General features: G+C 47.4%; 1 protein-coding gene and 1 long non-coding RNA gene across 5 annotated transcripts in view; one reads left to right on the top strand and one right to left on the bottom strand.

Annotated features, from left to right (window-relative positions):
- NOTCH3 (notch receptor 3) overlaps nucleotides 1-19,090 on the bottom strand; it is a 59,593-nt gene extending 40,503 nt beyond the window's left edge. For 2 of the 4 annotated variants that reach the window (XM_081900849.1, XM_081900850.1), the window contains exons 1-2: nucleotides 18,871-19,090; nucleotides 5,859-5,940 (exon numbers count right to left, since the gene is read on the bottom strand). In XM_081900849.1, the coding sequence (XP_081756975.1) occupies nucleotides 5,859-5,940; nucleotides 18,871-18,967 (179 nt within the window). In that variant the 5' untranslated portion in view covers nucleotides 18,968-19,090. The remainder of the gene's footprint in view (nucleotides 1-5,858; nucleotides 5,941-18,870) is intronic. The other 2 variants (XM_081900851.1, XM_081900852.1) reach the window with 1 other exon arrangement.
- Nucleotides 1-20,020, top strand: part of LOC309363936 — a 230,318-nt gene that overhangs the window by 69,565 nt on the left and 140,733 nt on the right. The window lies entirely within an intron of this gene.

Raw genomic sequence — 20,020 nt, 5'->3', positions numbered from 1 at the left:
CTACTGCTGTTTTGGCACTATAGCCATTATCCCATCAACTGTGAGGCAGTGCTGGGGCTCCATCAGCATGGATGTGGAGTTGGGGAGTCACAAACTCAAAATTCCTGTTTTGGGGGACTAAAAAACCCATTACCACTCATTAGTACCATGGTGCTTTCAAAAACGTCCTACTCAAGTAATTGGGAGCAAGCAAATAAACTAGGGGTAACTCCATTTTATTTATCTGTAAGCTGCCCTGAGAATACTGCTGTTGAAGGTTAGCCTATAAATCATTAAAATAATGTGACCTTCTCTTGTAGAACATAGCAAAGGAAGCAATTTGTGCACCCTCTTTTTAGTGTCCATTCATGTTTGGGAAGATGCATATCTCCCTTGTGTGCGTTAAAACATGTGAGGTCCACATGCATGTAGAGTTCACACTTCTCACCATGGTGGAGAGGAGCCATTTTCCTCCCTGCATGTTACACAGGAGGCAAAAGCAAGAATATGTGCAAGGGACTCATTCATCCTCTGTCAGTGCTTCTAAATAACTGGCTCAATTTGCACGCAGTGCTAAGCCAAACCATGGGTTAGAGTGAATAGGCAAAGACTGTGGCCACAGCGCTACTCCCCTAGTCCTGCTGCCCCTACACTACCCAGAAGTAAGCCATGGTTTAGCTCAGCATTACATCCGAAACTGAGCTTGTGGTCTGCCTCCCTAGGTAATCCCCGTGTGGTAAAACAAGAATACTGGGTTCAGCTTGTGCTTTTTATGGAGAGAAAACCAGGTTTTGACCCAATGGTTTGACGGGTGGCGCTGTGGGTAAAAGCCTCAGCGCCTAGGGCTTGCCGATCGAAAGGTCGGCGGTTCGAATCCCCGCGGCGGGGTGCGCTCCCGTCTTTCGGTCCCAGCGCCTGCCAACCTAGCAGTTCGAAAGCACCCTCGGGTGCAAGTAGATAAATAGGGACCGCTTTCTAGCGGGAAGGTAAACGGCGTTTCCGTGTGCAGCTCTGGCTCGCCAGAGCAGCGATGTCACGCTGGCCACGTGACCCGGAAGTGTCTTCGGACAGCGCTGGCCCCCGGCCTCTTGAGTGAGATGGGCGCACAACCCCAGAGTCTGTCAAGACTGGCCTGTACGGGCAGGGGTACCTTTACCTTTACCTTAACACAGCAGGTCCAAGGAAGAGTACTGTAGTTGCAATCTTTGCTCTGGGGACCTGCCCTTTTGCTTGCTCCTGCCAAGCCATGGTTTGGATTAGCATTACAGTACTTGCAAATGAGATCATTAATGGGAGTTGCTTTGTACTGCCAGCTGTCATAATCCTTCTTTGGGCTCCAACATCATATACCAAGGGGCAACTTGCCTATATGCTTCCATTTGCTCTGGAATCTGTCACCTTATGGCAAGCTATACAGTGGTGCCTCGGGTTAAGTACTTAATTCATTCCGGAGGTCTGTTCTTAACCTGAAACTGTTCTTAACCTGAAGCACCACTTTAGCTAATGGGGCCTCCTGCTGCTGCAACGCCGCCGCCGCACGATTTCTATACTCATCCTGAAGCAAAGTTCTTAACCTGAGGTACTATTTCTGGGTTAGCGGAGTCTGTAACCTGAAGCGTATATAACCCGAGGTACCACTGTACACTGCACTGTATGGTATAGTATAGAGAATTTATAGTATACACTACAGGATTAAAGAGCAAAGAACTGCCCAAAGGATGCAAGATTTCTGACAAAAAAGAGCTCTGCCATATGTGTAACTGGTCTGGGATTCTAATGTCACACTAAAGGCTGCACTAGACACCGCAGTGTCAGACACATGTTTATTTTGATGTGTCTTCTTATTCATGTATAAAGCAAGGGGTGAGGAGATCATATTTTAACATTAAAAGGGGGCACCATAAATTCATTCTGGTGGCCCACAGAAAGGCAATGCACTAGGAGAATTGGCCTCCACAGTCACTTACGGACTCATTGTTAAAACCGTGTTTATGGAAGACAATCCCAGGAGGAGGAGGAAGAAGAAGAAGAAGGAGACTAGGCCCTGCACTTGGTTTACTTTTTCCCAACAGCAGAACTAGTGGTCACTTTGTCCAGGACCAGATTATCAAACAGACCAACAAGGCCCTGGTCTAGATCCTCTGATTTTTGTAATACTATGCTGGTGCTGTCTGCTAATTCCCTCCCCACCTCCCAAAAAACGAAAAAGTTAAAGGGGACCCCCATCAATGTTCAAATTCTCTGCAAAAAAGTTTGAGAACCTCTGAGTTATGAAACAGATGTGTGGGGAAAGGGACACATGAACAAGCAGTAAAGGCAGACAGAAGCTGTACCAAGTACAGAACCTCCTCCAATGGCCCTTACATTTTAGTGTTAATTTCTCTTAAAAATAAAAACCAGGAATCTGTGGTGACCTTTAACCTCAGCATTAAAAACAGTGACACGGATTTCATTGCTGCGCACATTTTCAGTGCCCCAGCCGCCCGATTTCTCTCACCAGGGCCCATTCTGATCCCATTTCCATTCTAGACCACTCCTGCCGCCTTGGCTTCCCCATTCCCAGATCCAGAAACATTCCGTTTCCTTCCACTGCTGCTCTTAACAGCTGCACCTGCCATCTCCTAAGAAAGCCTGTTTTCACATTCATGTGAAGTGTCTCTGACAGCCCTCAGCCAAGCCCCACCTTCTTCAAGACTTGAGGAGGGGGTGGATTAAAGAGAGAGGCAAAACTAACCTGAGAACCACCCATTGTCCACCTCCTCCAATTTGGCATTGCCAGGCCCGAAGGAACCAAATGGTGACCGCCCCTTTAAGAGGCCTCTCTGCAGGTGTTTAGTGGGGGAGGGGGAGAGAGGAGGAGGGGAGGAGGAGGAGTGTTTTCCCTTCAGCACTGGGCACTCCCAGGCCTCCCCACCCAACCTGTCGGACAGGTTTCAGACCATGATGCCAAGAGCAACCTTCCTTTTTCTTCCTCTCTCCTGAGCCCCCAGAGGAACATATCCAGCTTTCCTTAGATTTCCCCACTATTCCAAATACCCCCACCCCACCCACAGACTTGGTTAAGTGCCCAGTCTCCTTGGTGGCACAGCTGCGTTCTGAACAGGACTTACAGGTGACTGGTAGTCTTTTCTTGTCCTATCATCCCATCCAGGGATCCAGGCCGGGCTTCGAGCCTCCCAGTGATTCACCTGTTCTGGGCGTGCCAGCTGCAGGCAGATCCACCTGTCCTGGATTCCAACACAGGCAACACCATACTAAGCTAGGAGCTCACAGAATTTGCTCAAACACCTGCCACTACGAGAAGCAACTACAGGAAGGAGGGCGAGTAAGCATCCCTGGCCCGGCTAAATCCAGGTCTGTACATCTGGACCATCCATTGCCAGGAAACCACCAGGACCACGTGGCTTGGCTAACACAAAGAACTACGCTGAAATCCCAATAATTATGTCATCCGCACATCCTTGGTCTCCCCCTTTCGAGCTTTAACACCACAGTATGGAACCCCTACTACAGAAAAGCAACTGCATTACACGGCAATATAAAACCAGCCCTGGACACTACCGGCAGCATCAGCGATGCCCTTAGGAGCTAGGGTACTCTCCCACCCTTCAGCAGGGCGCCTGTTAAAACACAAGCCCAAGATCAAAAGAAGAGGAGGACAGTCTAGCAGCAGCTTTCAAACCTATAAAAACAACAGGCATCTGTACTGACAGATCCCCATTACAACGTTCCAACAAGAGACATTCTTTGTCTGATAAATGATCTTTTTTAAAAAATAAACCAAGCTTTGTCATCATTTTAACATACTATGGAGATTAGAAATACATATTTAGTCTAATAAATTCATGAAACAGAAATATAGAGACGTTATGACACTTCAAATATTCTAAATTCCATTAAGGCAATTAATTCTCAGGACACAAACACAAAGAATTGTCACATATATTAAAATTTTAAACACTATAAACACTTAAAACACCATTAAGATGTACAGTGAAACCTTGGGTTGTGAACATGATCCATGCGGGAAGCACATTTGCAACCTGCAACGCCGCATCTGCGCATGCGCGGGTTGCGATTTGGTCTTCTGCACATGCGCAAAGCATGATTTAGCGCTTCTGCTCATGCGCGAGCGCCGTAACCCGGAAGTAACCCGTTCCGGTATTTCCGGGTTCGGCACAGTGCACAACCCAAAATAACGTAACCTGAAGCGTCTGTATTTATATTGTAGAAATCTTTTAATCTGATAAAATATTTCTCTGAGCATATATTATTAAGGCTTACTTCCAAGTAGGCATGTATAGGATCATGTTGTAAGATCATATCAAAAGATTAAAAAAAAACCCCAAACACCTGCAAAACATTTTAGCAATTCACAAGTTTTAGTTTATTAGATTACGTATTAAAACAAAGAAATTACAACTATAATTTTTTTGATAAAAAAATGCTTGAGAGTCGCATATCTGAAGTATTGTCTTAAATTCCAATAGAAAGGATTACCGCATACCATACTTTGTTTAGCATTCCAAAACTTCTTAAAGAGCTCCCATTCCTGTTCAAATTTGTTCACTTTATACCTTTCTTCCTTTATAAGAGCCCATGTGATTATATTCAAAATTGCTAAGGCCAATAATGTAATCTATCCTCCCTTTATCTGGGATATTGTCCTCCTTTTCCATGATAAATTATCATATTTTAGGGTCAAAAGAAATGAGACAGTGGAAGATTTGTGATCAAGGCTTCATAAATTCTGATTTCAACCTAAAAACAGTTGTGTGAGGTGTTCCAAATTTGATCAAAGGGGTCTTCCTTTAACACCTTGAGCCATCCCACCATCATGTGTATGTTTTCTGCTGTGGGATTAATAGCAACTACATGAACAGGAATTGAGATTCAGAAATGGAGGGGAAGTGTTAAATCCTAGACCAGGGCAGGGAACCTGTGGTCCTGCAGAAGTTGTTTGACCACAACTCCCATCATCCCTGGCCACCAGCCACACTGCTGGGGACGGATGGGACCTGGAGTCCAATGACAACATTTGGTGGGTCAGAGGTTTCCTAACACTGCCCTAAATACACACACCCATTGCAGCTGCTCAATTCAGATCCAGATCTTCTTCATATCATCTGTTTGGGCCCTTAGCGCCTTTGTAGATTCATATTAATATAATTGTTGTGGTAACCAGAAAACCTGTTCTTCTTCCCTCTTCTTTCCTCCTTGTAAGATGTTTGTTTACCACATTTATATTCCACTCTTCTTCCCAGGAACTTAGGGTGCCTTACATTGGGGGCGGGCGGGGGCGGATTATCATATTTTATCTTAACAAAACAAAACACACCCCCATGAGGTAATTTAGGTAGATTAATAAGAATTGGCCCAAGATCTCCTGTCTTTAGTGCTTCGCTGGCTAGTAGGAATTCAAACTCAAGTTTCCTTAAATTAAGTCCAATATGCTATCCACTCCGTCAAGTGGATGTCTCTAAATGGACGTTGAGACCAAATTATTCCAGTGTCCCATGGCAAACAGAATCCCAGCTGAAGAATAGTCAAAGTATGCAGTGGAAGCCAATCTGCACCAGTCATTAGTTCCTACAGGCCTAATGCAAAGCCACGGAGAAGGATGCACGTCATGTTGTGACTTTTGAAGCATTTCCAGGCCCCATATTTCCTAAACTATACTGCATCCTGTCAACAGAGCTCGCTGCTCTCCCACTTCAAGCCAAGCAGCAATTTTTCACAATGACAACTTTACAGCTCCCAAATTACACTACTCGTCTGCCCTTTGAAGGCAGTGGCCCAACCCTACAAGCCCCCAAGATGGTTTGACGCACTGGCTGTTGTTGAACCCATGGGCAAAGTTGTGCAAGGGTGTCACTTACATGCAGGCAGCTATCCCGTTGGAGTAAACAACACAGCTCCCACCATTCTCGCAGGGCTTGTCACCATCCAAGCACTGTATGGCTGTAGGGAAAGAGAAAGAGCTTGGTTAGAGCATGCCATTGCACAGCTGTAGGAACAACAAAGCAATGCCCAGGCTGTGAAGAACAGATCTAGCAAAAGTTACTGGTCACAACAGCTCAACAAAAGCTCCCATGTACACTCAACCTGGTGCAAGGACAACAACAACGAGGAAACAACCATTACCATCATGCCACAAGCTCTTATGTGTTATAGTCATGGTTAGCTCTTGCCCCAGGATAAAGGATATGGACTGAACTTATATCTTTTGCTTTTACAATCTCCATTGCACCCCCAAAGCAGCGTTTTGCTCATACAAAGCTGACTTATACGAAGTCAAACTATTGGTTTATATAGCTCCCTACTGTCCACACCAGGAAGGATAGACTAATACTGCTGGACTCCCAACTCCCATGATGCAGCCACAATGGCTAGCGGTCAGGAATTATGGGAGTTGGAGCCCAGCAACATCTGGAGGGCCACATGCGCACTTTTAGAAACTCAGGTATATAAAACTAGGCACCAAATGACATATTGAATCTAGGTTGTGGTCGCCACAACAGAATGTCTATTTGCCAGGGGATTAGACTAAATGACCCCCAGAATCCCTTCCAATGCCACAGTTCTATGATTCTATTATCTCAACTACATTGCTTGACTGAAGCTTGCTCTTACAACAATTCACTTGTCCCAGTATGCAAGAAGAAACATACACAGTGGAAAGGGAAATGGTACTAACTATGGAGTAAGGCAGAGATTTTTCAACTGTGATTGCCAACCTGATGCCCAGAAATCTCCACACAGCTGCAAGTGGACCTGTGTCAGCAGCAAAACGCGCCTGGTGCCTGGCTTATTTTAAACACTGAACCCCTGGTCTACACAACTGGCAGCATCTCTCTAGAGGTTCAGACAAGAATGCTTGGAAATATTAGAATTGAGCCTGGGACTTTTTGTAAGCAGAACTTTGCCACGGGGCTGTGGCGCTTCTCTCTCTCTCTCTCTCTCTCTCTCTCTCTCTCTCTCTCTCTCTCTCCCCCTCACAGAAAACCTTTTCACTTAAACAAGATGATAATGGCAACTGAGAGCAGATTCTTCCCATCCCAAGCATTGCCCACAGTCCCACAACAGGATGTTCTTGCTAAAATTATCATCCATGGAACAATTCATATATGCTATTGTTAGGCTTTTGAACATAGAGAGATGGAAATAATAATTGAAGGTCTGCAGATGCATCTTCAAGGGGTCACGTCAGACAACACAAAACAGGAATAAGGCAGAAATGCTTCAAACGAAGGGAGTAGACAGAATTTCTCACAAGCCACAAGTAGGCTTAGCTGGCTCAGTTGGTGCAACCTCAGCCTCTACACTGCCCAGTAACTAGAGACCGGCTTCATTGGCAAAGGTCAAAAAGTATGCAGAATACCATCAAAAGTCATAGGGAAAAGAGACAATCTGCAAAACGGCAAGAAAAAACATTGGTTTCCCACAATCTAGCAAAGAGAGGGGCAAACACAGGGATCCATCTGGAATCCCCAAGCAACCAGGAAGGGAAAAACAGCAGTTTCAGGGGGACTGGGCATTCTAGAGAAGACAGAGATCATCTGAGGACTGCAGCTAACCAACCAGAATCACTAAACAACCCAGCAGTCTCAGATCATGGCGAGTCATTGGAGTTATGGAGATTCTACAAGTACTTTGTGACCTCTGACAACTGCCACCGAGAGAGCTAGCTGAAAGTGAGATTCAACCTCCACAGATCTGTATAGAGAGCCCTGTGTTTGGGGAGGCTAGTATTTTTAAGAAAACCCTGCAAAACTAAAAGTGGAAGGACAAGGGCCTAACAAAACTGGCACAGAAAAATGGGGAGCCTGCCGTCTTCCTCTCCCTCCTATGTGCCATCGTGAGTGGGTAGGAGGAGCCATTTCGTAAATGCCCAAGCTAAGCCAAGCAAAGCACGTCCCCTGATGGGGCCCAGGCTAGGGGAAAGAACCACAGGCACCCATCTCTGCCAGCCCTGAGAGGGGTGTTTGAGTGCCCTCTGAAAGGAACAAAATTAGAGACACATCCATTCCCAAAGGAACCCCTTTTCAGGCTCAAGAGACACTACAAGTGCTCTGGGCCTACTGAAGGAGGGAGATGCAGCCGAGCAGCAAAGGGATGCTGGCTGAGACCCCTCCCCTCTCGAGAGCAGAGAGAAGATGGAAGGAGCTGGGGCCCAGGCAATACACTCACTCTCAGCCATTTCCTAGAGACCCACTTGTAACAGAGTGCGTGCCCAGCACACAGATCAGTCCCAGACAATGCCTCTCCCCCCTCCACGGCCGCCCCTCACTCTGTCGGCATGCAGAGCCAGCAGCAGCACTGCAGCAAAATGTGCTCTCTCAACCGCCCTGTATGCAGACCATATTAAATTCCCCCGCACCCAAAATGAACCTACGCCACTATGGATTTCACCCTCCCCACAACTTGGACAACGTGTAACTAGCAAAGGCTGCATACAAATACGGTAGGTGCAGACACTCTGCTCACCGAAACCGAAACAGTCCGTGAGTTTCTTTTACACATACACACACTCTTACAGGTGAACAATATGGGGCAACCATCTCAAACACAGCTAGCAAGCACAATAATGAAAAGTATTCCCAGCACAGTTGCATGTGTACACATACATAAACATGCACACAATGCCAGGAGCTCACAAAGACAGCATAAACACACCCTGTGCCTGAATGCTTTCAAACCAGCTTAAGCACATGTAACACTGCATACGTGAATATGTACACAATCTCACAGGAAGTATAACATGCATAGCCAGGTATCTCAGAGGGAAGCATTCCTGACACAACACAACCCCACAATTTCCTACCCTTTCATCCTTTCCAGAGCACAGAGCCAAGTTTGAGCCAGTGGAATGCCCTCCCCACATCTCCAACTCTACAACCAACATTCCAACACATGTACACTTTTCAGACACGGGCACCCAAATGTAGAGGGCCTTGCAGCCATAAACATAATTCTCAGCTCTTGCATGGAACCTTATCTCCAAAGGAAAGGCCAGACCTAAACCTACACAGAAGCAAGCCAGTCTGAAACCAGGCTGCCTAAAATGTGTGGCAAACAAAGGGAATCAGTGATCACACTTCCCTCTCATATATAACATGGGATGGGATGGAATTGCAACATGGGCCACAGTGGCAAAGAGAAAATATTCTTAGTCCTGTTGGCCACCCCCTCCCAAAACACGGCAAAGCAGAAGATGAACTCCCAAGAGCCTTGATTTTCCACCTTCCAAAGAGAACAAACACAAGCAACCCAAAGAACTTTCTTTGCTCAAATCAACATTAGCCTCCCCCAAAGCCCAGGAAATTAGCTGTCCAAGGCTCTAGCTTTGCCGTCCAGAAACAAGTTAGAAGGCAAATAGGTTTCATGCTCTTTAAAGAACCACTGGGAATAAGAAGTGGCAGAGGTCACCCTTCAAGGCAGTGAAAAGCCAAAGACTACAATTGAGGTGCTCTGGCTCCCACTGCTTTGACTGCTTAATCCTCATGCTCTTTGCAGGGCTCAGCCAGATGCCAGGAGTCCTGGCTTCTCACCTCCACCCCAACCATCCCTTCCTTAAATGACAAGCAGCACTAAACATGCAAGCAACATGGAGAGAGAGAGAGAGAGAGAGAGAGAGAGAGAGAGAGAGAGAGAGAGAGAGAGAGATTGTAAGGGTTATGTGCCCAAGGGTCATTCAGGCCAATATTTAGGGCTCTGTCAATCAACAATTCTATGTAAACAATCAAACAAGTTAAGAATTCAGTCTTGTTTGTAGAAAACCATCTACCAAGAATCATTTTTTAAACACCACGTATTATGCCCAGGAGGAGGGCAGTGGGGAGCCTAGATTTTCCAGCAGTAAGGGGTTAAGGCTTCAGTGCCTTGCATTAGTTCCTTGCCCTTCTCTACAAGCTAACACAAAAGTTAGGCAAACTAAACAAACTCGCTTGATTTATATAATTTATGCAGCTTGCAAGATTCAGCACAGAATTTGGACTATGATAGCTAGCAATATTTTGTCTTTCCCAAACTCACACAGCTGTGTCCATAATAAATCTTATGAAGGACAGCACACCTCACCCAAGACGTCAGGTGCTATGTTTGCTACTCTGAGCACCTTTAGGAGAAAGGGCGGGATATAAATTTAATAAAATCAATAAAATAAATATTTGAGGCCTGATGATCTGGTCTCACTGAATCTTTAGTGATATGTTGGCCCATGGTGCAATAGTGGGTTTTTAATCAAACATGTCTTGTAAGAAAGAAAGAAAAAACCCAGAGAATTTATCTTGTAAAGACACCCTTAAAGTTTCAAGCATTTAAGAGACTTTTAAAAGAATTTGGAGAAGTAAATGCTTCTCTGTCTCGGTGACCTCTGTTTCCTCAACAACAGCATCATTTCTCTTCAGATACAATTTGTTAATCAAGAAAAGCAGCATTAGCTACACTCTGAAACCACGGATTTTTCATTGCACCGCATGCCTAGATATACTGTATATTTGCAATGATGGTTTCATCATAACTAGTATAGCATGCTAACCATGATCTGATTGCTAGGACTAGTACCCATGTTTAATCTTTGTAAAGCAAAAAAGCAGCAACCCTTGACGACTGCAAGATCTGTTGCTCTTTCACAATTGTCTACTCTGGACCTTCCTGTTTAAAAACATAGGCCTCTGTAGTTCCCTGTGCATGCAGTTTGTGCAGCAAAGTTATTAGCATGGAGCTTGATCTTTGGGCATTTCACAGGAGCCCAGCGTCTTGGGAATGAATGCACTACTGACTCACAGCTCATAAACCCCTTTTTGCACAAGTGTCAAGCCACCACACTTTATTTGGGGAACATTTTGTGCTTTGCAGGGCAGACATTGTTCCTAGATCTCCACCATAAGTGCACACAGCAAATGCCTGAGGGAGACTCACATGCCTTGGAAGACACATGAAGATTAACCAGCTGGAACTCCTTGGGTTCTGTCCATTCTGTATTCCATGTACAATCGTACCTTGGATCCCGAATGCCTTGCGAGTCAAATGTTTTGGCTCCCGAATGCCACAAACCCAGAAGCGAGTGTTCCGGTTTGCGAAGGTTCTTTGGAACCCAAACATCCGATGCGGCTTCCAATTGGTTGCAGGAGCTTCCTGCAGCCAATCGGTAGCCATGCTTTGGTTTCCAAACATTTTGGAAGTTGAACGGACTTCCGGAACAGGTTCCGTTCGACTTCCAAGGTTCTTCTGTACTTTCAGATGTTAAACTTGCAAATGTAACCGACCCAAAGAGCTGTAACAGTTAACCTACTGACTTCTCATTCTGCAAGACCATCATAAGTTGTTTCTTCAAGACAGAGGCAAGAATGAGGTGACAGTTATATGGCCAGATTCTCCACTCCTCGCAAAAGACTCAAATTATACCACGAAGACCAGTATCATGTCCCTGATAAGGGAGGTAGACTAGGGTTTTTATCCCACCACAGTAGCTATGCCATAATATACAATCAAAACCATAATACTGTATCAATTACAGAGCTGGTCTTTTGAATTCTGGCCTACCCCTAACAACACATCATAGTTTATTCTACTATGACCTTGACATCAGGCTTGCCAAGTTCATCCCTTCACAGAAAAGGATGCCCTTGAAATGTCTTAAGAAATATATTCTCCCAGGGCTTGGCAGTCCAAGGGTGCAAAACAACCCTTCCTCCAATGGAAATTCCCACTTTTAAAATCTATATTTCCCAGGAGGCCTTTGGCTTAAAACCAGGTCAGATATGTTGACACTAGCTGGGGCTGAAAGAATCTGACTTAAGGATAGTCAGGCTCTGTAATAAAGTTTGCAGTATGAGGAACACAGAGATGGAGCACATGCATTTCAATAGTATGAGGTCACCAAAGGGAGGAAAGGATGCTGTGGGACAAATGTCCCTGCAAGAGGCGCGTTGGCACTAATTCTTCCCAGCAGTGAGGTATGTTTTCTGGGAAATTATTAATAGAAAATTTTTCCAAATTAGTGTCATTTGGATACAATAATTTGCATCAGAAAACTTTCTGATGCCCTAGAGCAGGGATGGGGAACCTGTGGCCGTCCAAACGCTGCTGGTCTGAAACATCTATCATCTCAGGTCATGACTTTGCTGGTTGGGGCTCATGGGACTTGGAGTCCAACAACATCTAGAGATCCAGAGGCTCGCCATCCCTGCCCTATAAGAGTGATCTACTTTGACATGTTTATTTCACTTGTATTTGTAAGCAAAGCTAAAAACTTTGAAATTGCCAAGTTTGCCTGATAGTTATTTGCAGTTAGGATCCATTCAGTTACTAATGAACTTAAAACAACGTAAAATTTTCTTCAGGGAAAAGGAAAAGCAGTGGAAAATTTTCCAACTATCAATCCAAGAAGTTGTATTACCTTATGAAATACACATGGAATTCCATCGCTTCATTTTCCTTTCAGAAGTGCGAGCACAGTTGGCTACCACGTCTCAATTAAAATTTGATAAAGGGTCCTCAGATCAGCTGAAGCTGACAGCTGAATCTGGCTTGCACCTCTCTACTTGGCCCTTCTTGAGTGTGAGCAAAGGTCCTGGAAGCTAGGATTCCCGAGTTCTGTTCCAAGCTCTAGATACGGGTGAAGTCAGGGAGGACCAGACTCCAGTGATTCAGCCAAATGTTCTGTCAACACATAGGGCATTATATACATCTTCTTCTGGAGCAAAATATCACCACTCAAAGAGGCTCCAACTTGGAAGTCTGCCTGCAAATTCATTCTTGGAGTTTGATGCATTTCTAGCACTTCCTTTAGGAAGAAAATTTTGCCTTGCTATGACCTCTGTTTGACATGGATAGCTATTCGAAGAACCCATTTCAAGCCAGAAAGGGAGCATTGCATGCGATACAGAATGGGAGATCCAATCCCGCTTCTCACATTAACAGCTTGAACGATCTCCATGTGATTAAAGGAGGGGCAAGAGAGCCAGTGGTGTGGACCTACTGCTCCCTACCCCTTGATGCCAAACACTGAACATGGGTGTCTCTATGGCAGGAAAGTCTATGCATGCAGACCTCCTGGGCTTCCATGGAAGTTAGAACCCCGAAGGTACCACAGTTGCTCCTCATTCTAGGAGTCAGTGCCAACGTGGAGTGAATGGCTAGCTCAGAAAACTCAAAACTGGGGAACTCTTGGGGTTTCTCAGTGATCCAAAATGGCAGAGAAGCTTTGACACCTTGCCCACAGCTATCCACAAACTTCTTGGCCACTGGAAGTACTTAGTGCACCCTAAGGTACACTCTCTATTGATGTAGGTTGATGGTAAGGCTTAACAGACTTAGCCAATGCCCCCACATGAAGAGAACATGCACACTATGCTATATATAGTGTTCAGAAGTTCCATATCCATATCCTCAGGATCTAAGTAAATGGAGAAAGTCTGTGCTAAATTCTGAAAGTTTGAAAACTACTCACTACCTCACGGCAATAAGCATGCATGTTACATGCACTGCTTGCCTTTTTCAAAGGAATCAAAACCTACAAAGCAACAGAGACAAAGAAAGAGTCCCAGAGAAAAACCTCCTGCAATTCCCCATCTTCTTTTAACGTGCTGACAGCCCATGCCTTGGGTACCACCCACATATCTTGGTTACCATGTAGGGTGTGGTTGACTGATTCCAGGCCCCTATTGGCAGGCACATATAAACAGGTCTCGTTACTAACAAAAAAAAGAAAGAAAGAAAATTCTGTGCCAAGGTATACAAAATTCTGAGCCAAGAAAAGCTGAAAATCATGACCGGGATAAATTATGCAAAATGAGAAAATTTGCGTGAGTTGCCTATCTTGCATAATTTATTCTTAGTCACAGGAAGGGAGAAACAGCTATGCGGGGCACCAAAGTCCTATTTCCTGAGCAATGGAAGCCCTGCTCAGCCTCTCCCGGGTTGCTGAAATGCTCGCAGGTGTTGCTGAGCCCTACTCATCACTGCAGCAGACAAGGAAACTAGGAGCTTGCTTTAAAGAATGAGCACCAAGATTCACAGGAGGCAGAGTTCTGCACCCAATACCAAGCCTTCTGCTTGGACAAAATATACTCAGCCTGACTGCTAGGCTGGACCATTGGAAGCTGCCCATCTAGCTCAGTACTGTCTATGCTGGGGATTGAACCAGGGACCTTCTGCATGTAAAGCAGATGCTATACCACTGTGCTACGACTCTTCTATGTACGTGGGGACAGCAGGAGCAACACCCAGCAGCGGACAGAAATGAGAGGAATTGGGCCTTTGCTGCAAAAAAGTTACCACTGCATAGCCTAAGCACAATTCTGGCTTTTAAAAGGGGAAGGTTGAATCACAGCCATGTCCATATGGCAGGAGCAACAATATGCCCCTCTCCCTCACCATCTTCCTCCAGGCTCTCCAAAACAATGAAAAGGATAAGAGTTTACCATTGCTCTCAGTCCAAACGATGTGATCAACATTTGTACTTACAGTGGTACCTCGCGTTACATACGCTCCAGGTTACAGACTCCGCTAATCCAGAAATTTTACGTCAGGTTAAAAACTTCGCTTCAGGATGAGAACAGAAATCGTGCAGCGGTGGCACGGCAGCAGCAGGAGGCCCCATTAGCTAAAGTGATCTTCATGTTAAGAACAGTTTCAGGTTAAGAACAGACCTCTGGAACGAATTAAGTACTTAACCCGAGGTACCACTGTACTGTCAATGTAGGCAAGGCCGTCTTAAGCATATCCGGCGCCGTGGTTCAAAGATCCCTCCAGAGGTACCACTGTATTTCCTATCCATTCTGACTTTTATCAACCCAAACTGAATGCAGGTGTGATTAAGCAAGCATCTGGGAGGTCCACAGAAGGCAACCCAATCCTGATTTCCTTAGACTGGTTACCTGTGCTTTTGAATACAGTGGTACCTCGGGTTAAGTACTTAATTCGTTATGGAGGTCCATTCTTAACCTGAAATTGTTCTTAACCTGAAGCACCACTTTAGCTAATGGGGCCTCCTGCTGCTGCCGCGCCGCTGGAGCACGATTTCTGTTCTCATCCTGAAGCAAAGTTCTTAACCTGAAGCATTATTTCTGGGTTAGCGGAAGCGTATTTAACCTGAAGCATATGTAACCTGAGGTACCACTGTACATTCTGCACAGAAGCGTGGTGAACCAGGATCCATGCGTATAATTGGAGTCGGATGCTGCTTTCAACCCACGCATTCCGCTGAGGCTAATAAAAAGGAAGTGTGGCTACCTGTTAGCGAGGAATCTGGCCCCCCAAAAGTGACTGAGTGCTGCAGGGCTGTGTGGAGGGGCTCCCAGGCTCTCTCCAGCTGCCTTTGTTAGCTGGCTAGCAATGTGGGCAGAATAAAGGGGCAGGGAGTTGAATGGCCAGCCGGCTGGCCCTGCTATTGCATCTGGAGGGGCTGCAGCAGGGAGGCAGCTGCTGTGTCTCAACAACTCTGTGCACAGACAGCTTCAGCTCACAGAACCTACAAAGGGGGTGGGAGGGTGAGGGGAGAGATTCCTCACTGTGTCCACACAAGAAACACAAAGGCAGGCAGCAGGATTAGATGCTGCGTAGTCAGACATGGGCTCGGTACCATCAAGACTTAGGATACTCCCTTACACAGACACAACTGAAGGCAAGGAAACCTGTTGCAAAATGGAAAACACCAACTAAAAGCCCCAAGGGAAAGACCTCTGGATGATTACATTTATACTTTCTAGAATTGACAAAAACACACACACCCAGATTTGCACTTTTGCAGTCTCGCCATCCCCACAAGCTTAAATAAAAGGAGGGGAGAGATTTCAGATACACACAGAGGGTGCCATTAATGACAAAGCTGTGTTACTATCAGATCTGGAAAACTGTAGGCAGGGAAGATTTCCTTCCCAATTCCAGAGGATGGGATAGGAGCATGTGCAAACTGGATTCAAATAATCAATTCCACCAATCTCCAGGTTCAATTTTCTATTGAAGTATATTAATTAACGGCATAACTTGGCGCTTGTGTTTTTGGCAAAGCTTAGCACGTATTTAAATGCTCACATTTGAGTCCCTGCTCCTGCCAAATCAAACCACAAATTTCCATTTGAAATTTAGTAATGTTCAGTTTTAGGCAATGGATTGTACCCGTTTTGGAAGGGCAAGGCTATGCCAGTTAAGAATGCTGCATATGTTACAAAATTCAGATGCATAAAGAACAAAGACAAAACACATGTACAATGATCACACATGCAGATCTTTCATGGCATGTTGCATACATTTTCTGGGAAGCCAAGGCCAAATCAGGGTGGAAAAACCTCATGTGTGCCCGATCATGTGAAGCAGCCCTTGGATGAGGGCTTCATCAAGTGAGGCACTTTCCTGCAGATCATCACATTGTTATCAGCGCAGCCAAGCAGAAAAGAAGGAACAGCTTTGGAAGAGACAAAATGTCTGGCTTGCAGACACTGCTATGGACAAGGCCTAAGTGTCTAGCCCTAAGGTTCATATGCATACTGTAGTAGAAAGTGGCCTGCTTTCTCTCTCACACAGGGCCCGTCCTACTAGGCAGGAGTCCCAACCCTTGCATGACCCTCATCTGATACAGCCCACACCTAAAAAGAAAGGAAGAAAAAAGACAGCACCCTGCCAATTCAAACTCAGAACACTTAACCAGAGTTGGCCCCTCACCCTGAACCTCCTACACTTTGAGGCCCTTCAGATGCTGTTCTGGGAAAGTTTAAGGACAGGGGTCCCAGTGCCTTTCGCACCATTTTGAATTCTCTAGAGCCATTAGAAATGTTCCCGTGTGGCTCAAAGCAGCAGCTCGGAGCCCTTGTCTGGCGCAAGACTGCCAGGGCTTCGGCAGCACTGCGGTGGAGTTGCTCAACCAAGAACAATGCCCTGTCTATGTCCAGCCAAGCAGCAAGCTGGCGGGGAGGGGAGGAGGGGATTCATATTCCCGGGCACCCACAATCCACAGCATCCCCGGCCTCCTGCGTTGGACGAGCCACACATTCCCACGCACTGGAGCACCAGCTGGCCGGGAGCGTTCTAATAAGCAAGGCCGGCTTCCCCAAACCAGTCAGGTGGCTTCATGGGAGAGTGAAACCCAGGCTGAATAATAGCCCCACGTTCTATTTACCTTTCGCTGCAATTATCTCATCCCTGGCATACTGCTGCACGTTTCATAGGGCAAGCAAGTCGCTGCACGACACCCAATTAAATCATCTTATCTCCCGTTTGCATCACAGTATATTCCCAAGCGCACAAATGGGGGGAAAGCCGGCTTGGTGGGGGGGGAGGGAGAATTTCAAAGCAGACTGAGCCACTGCAACTCCCCAGAAGCATGGGAACTGGCTGGCCCAGTTGCTGAGCTGTGCACTCCCTAGCATGGCTCCAAGACGCGTTTCCCAGTTTCACAGTCAGGGATCTGCAACTTCGAAGCCAGCCACAGACTTAGTTCCTTTGGGTAGCAAACAACAGTGCCATGCCAGGGCTATAGAACACACAGTGCGAGAGCAGGATTGGCTCGAGAGGCACTTGGGCAGCTTCTTGGGAATAGCTTGCAGCAACAATAAAAGTTTGTGCATCCAGCAGAATGTGAAAGGGGAGGGCGCGCGAGGGGGCGACAGCTGCTACTACATCTGCCCAGATCATCAACACCCTTCCCTTTGCTATCCTGTACACACAATGCGCAGCAACAAAAGCTCTATCAAATTCAATGTCAGTGTGGGTGTAAAGCCTTCCAAGGAGGCCATTTCATGACAATCCCAAAGGAGAAAAAGGGAGGCGTGGGCGTCACCCCTTAACCCACAACCACCCCACTTACCAGCAAATCATTTCACACACACACAAACCAGCACACAAGCTTGCTATACAAATATAAGTTCATGTATGTACCTCTTGCATATATTCCATGAGAGAGGACGAGTGTGCCTTGCACATGCAATGCATTTTATGCGTTTTTAAACATATGATCATGCGCACATTCACAGACAAACTCACATACACCAGTTGCACAATCAAGTGCACTAAATTCTCAATCCACGCCGTTTACCAAATGCATTTGCATGTCTGCACAACAGGCGTGTTAAACCAAACATTTATTTCCTCCTTTACGCTCTTACACAAACTCCAGGCTTTGGCAGAACCAAACTCCACAGCATACCCGGTTCAATAAAACCTCAATGGGATACCATAGAAAATTGAAAGCTTCTCCCTCCGCCAGCCTGCCCGAGCAAGATTTGCTTTGCAAGGAGCCGAGAAAGAGACACAGAGCGACGGCTACAGCGGAGCCCGAGAGAAGCCAGATCCGAAATCCACGCTCCGGTTTTTCCAGCCGCTCCGGGCTGGGAAGCTTAAACTGGCTGCCGAGAAAGTTTACTTCAAGTAAATAAAAAGTGCAAGATTGTTTCCCCGCAGCTCAAATCAGTGCCGGCGAATTAGCACCCCCCGCCCGCCCGCCAATCCAGCCTAATCGCTCCCTCCCCTTCACACAATCGGTAATTAAACAAAGATCATTTATTTTCTTTGTGGCCCGTTCCGTAACCCTTTCCCCTTCCCTCCCCTTCTTCTGGCGTGGGGGGGGGGTGCGGAAGAGAGAGAGAAAAGGACGGGGATCTAGCCGGGAACAAGGAAAATAACTTCAGGGTCCCCCCCGCCCCACCCGCTGCCCGGACTGGAGGGAGGGAGATGGCGGCTCAAGGCACCGAGGAGCGCCAAGGGGACTCCGAGAGGCTCCGGCGAAGTTGCTTGAAAAGTTTGAAAAGAGGAAACGAAGAGGCCATGATCGAGCCCGGCCGAAGCGGCGAGGGCTTTCTTCCCACCCGTGCTAGGCTTAAGGAAGCCGGAGGGGCGAGCGCACTGTGTCCCGTCCTCCCCCCCCCCCGACACCCCCGAGGTCCTCCTTACCTGCTCCCCGGGTCAGGCGCGCCAGCAGAGCGATGCCCAAAAGGCTGCAGCCCAGCCATGCCCGCCACGGGCCCCCGCGCCGGGACGCCAAGCCCATTCCCCCCTAAAGTCCTGTTGCCGCCCTATAGATCCATGGAAGGGGCCGCGCCGAGGCTCCAGCCAGACACCAGGACACCGAAAGCGCGGCGGCGGCAGCGGCGGCGCCTCCTCCTCGCTCCCGGACCCTGGGAAACTTCTCGGAGTGCGAGCGGGGCGGGGCGACCCCGCTGCCCGGGGGCGGGGTCCGCACCCAGCCCGCCTGGCCTGGCTCGGCTCGGCTCCCACGCTCCCTCCTTCTCTCTCGCCACCCCCCTACTCGACACCCCCCACCGGCCCCTCCAGCCCGGGCGAGGATGGGGCGCAGGGAGAGGGAAAGGAGAGAGAGAGGGCAGCGTGGCGCCGCGCAGGATCCCGCAGGCGGGGAGATGCGCGCTCTCCTCGGTGGGGTCGACTTTGGCGGGATGGGTCTCTCCCGAAGTTGCCCCCTCCCCTTAGGCGCACATCTGGGCGCCTCTGGGGAAGCGGTGGGGCGGGGAGGCTTGTGGGTTGCTCCTTTGGCAGTCGAGGCCAATGTAGGCTTGCTGGGTTTCGGCCCAGCGAGGCGGATTATTTTTAGGATTTCGGAGGTGGGGGGGCTGCAGGCGAGGGGGAAGTGAGGAGGGGGAAACTGCCGTGGAAGGCTTGGCTCGGGTTAGGCACTGTTGAGCCACCAGGCCTCCTCGCATTTTCCCACACACGAACTCTCCCGCGAACTCTCTCCAAACGTGACCAAAAAAGTTGCTGTTTTCTTGAACGTCCCAATTCCCCAAGGAGAGGGGAAAGTTTCCATCCTTCCCCCACGATGAGGGGTGGAGGCAGCAGCAGCAGCAGCCCAGAGCAACGTCTGCTTGTTTCCAGTGGCACAAACCCAGGAGCCGGGCCGTGTAGCTGGGCTAGGGCGGAGGGGAGGCACAAAGGAAAATCTAAACGCCTTTCCAGAAATTTCTTATTTCTGGATTCTCGAAGAGCTTGCTGTTTGCTACGCAGATCTTTGTCGACTAAGGAGCGAGGGTGGGAGCAGAGGGATAAGAGCATTTAACATCCTAATGCAGTGGTTCCCAATTAGCTAATT

The sequence above is a fragment of the Podarcis melisellensis genome (genome assembly GCF_964234715.1).
Source record: "Podarcis melisellensis genome assembly, chromosome: 2".
Taxonomy (NCBI): Eukaryota; Metazoa; Chordata; class Lepidosauria; order Squamata; family Lacertidae; genus Podarcis; species Podarcis melisellensis.
This window is presented reverse-complemented; position numbering and strand designations above follow the sequence as displayed.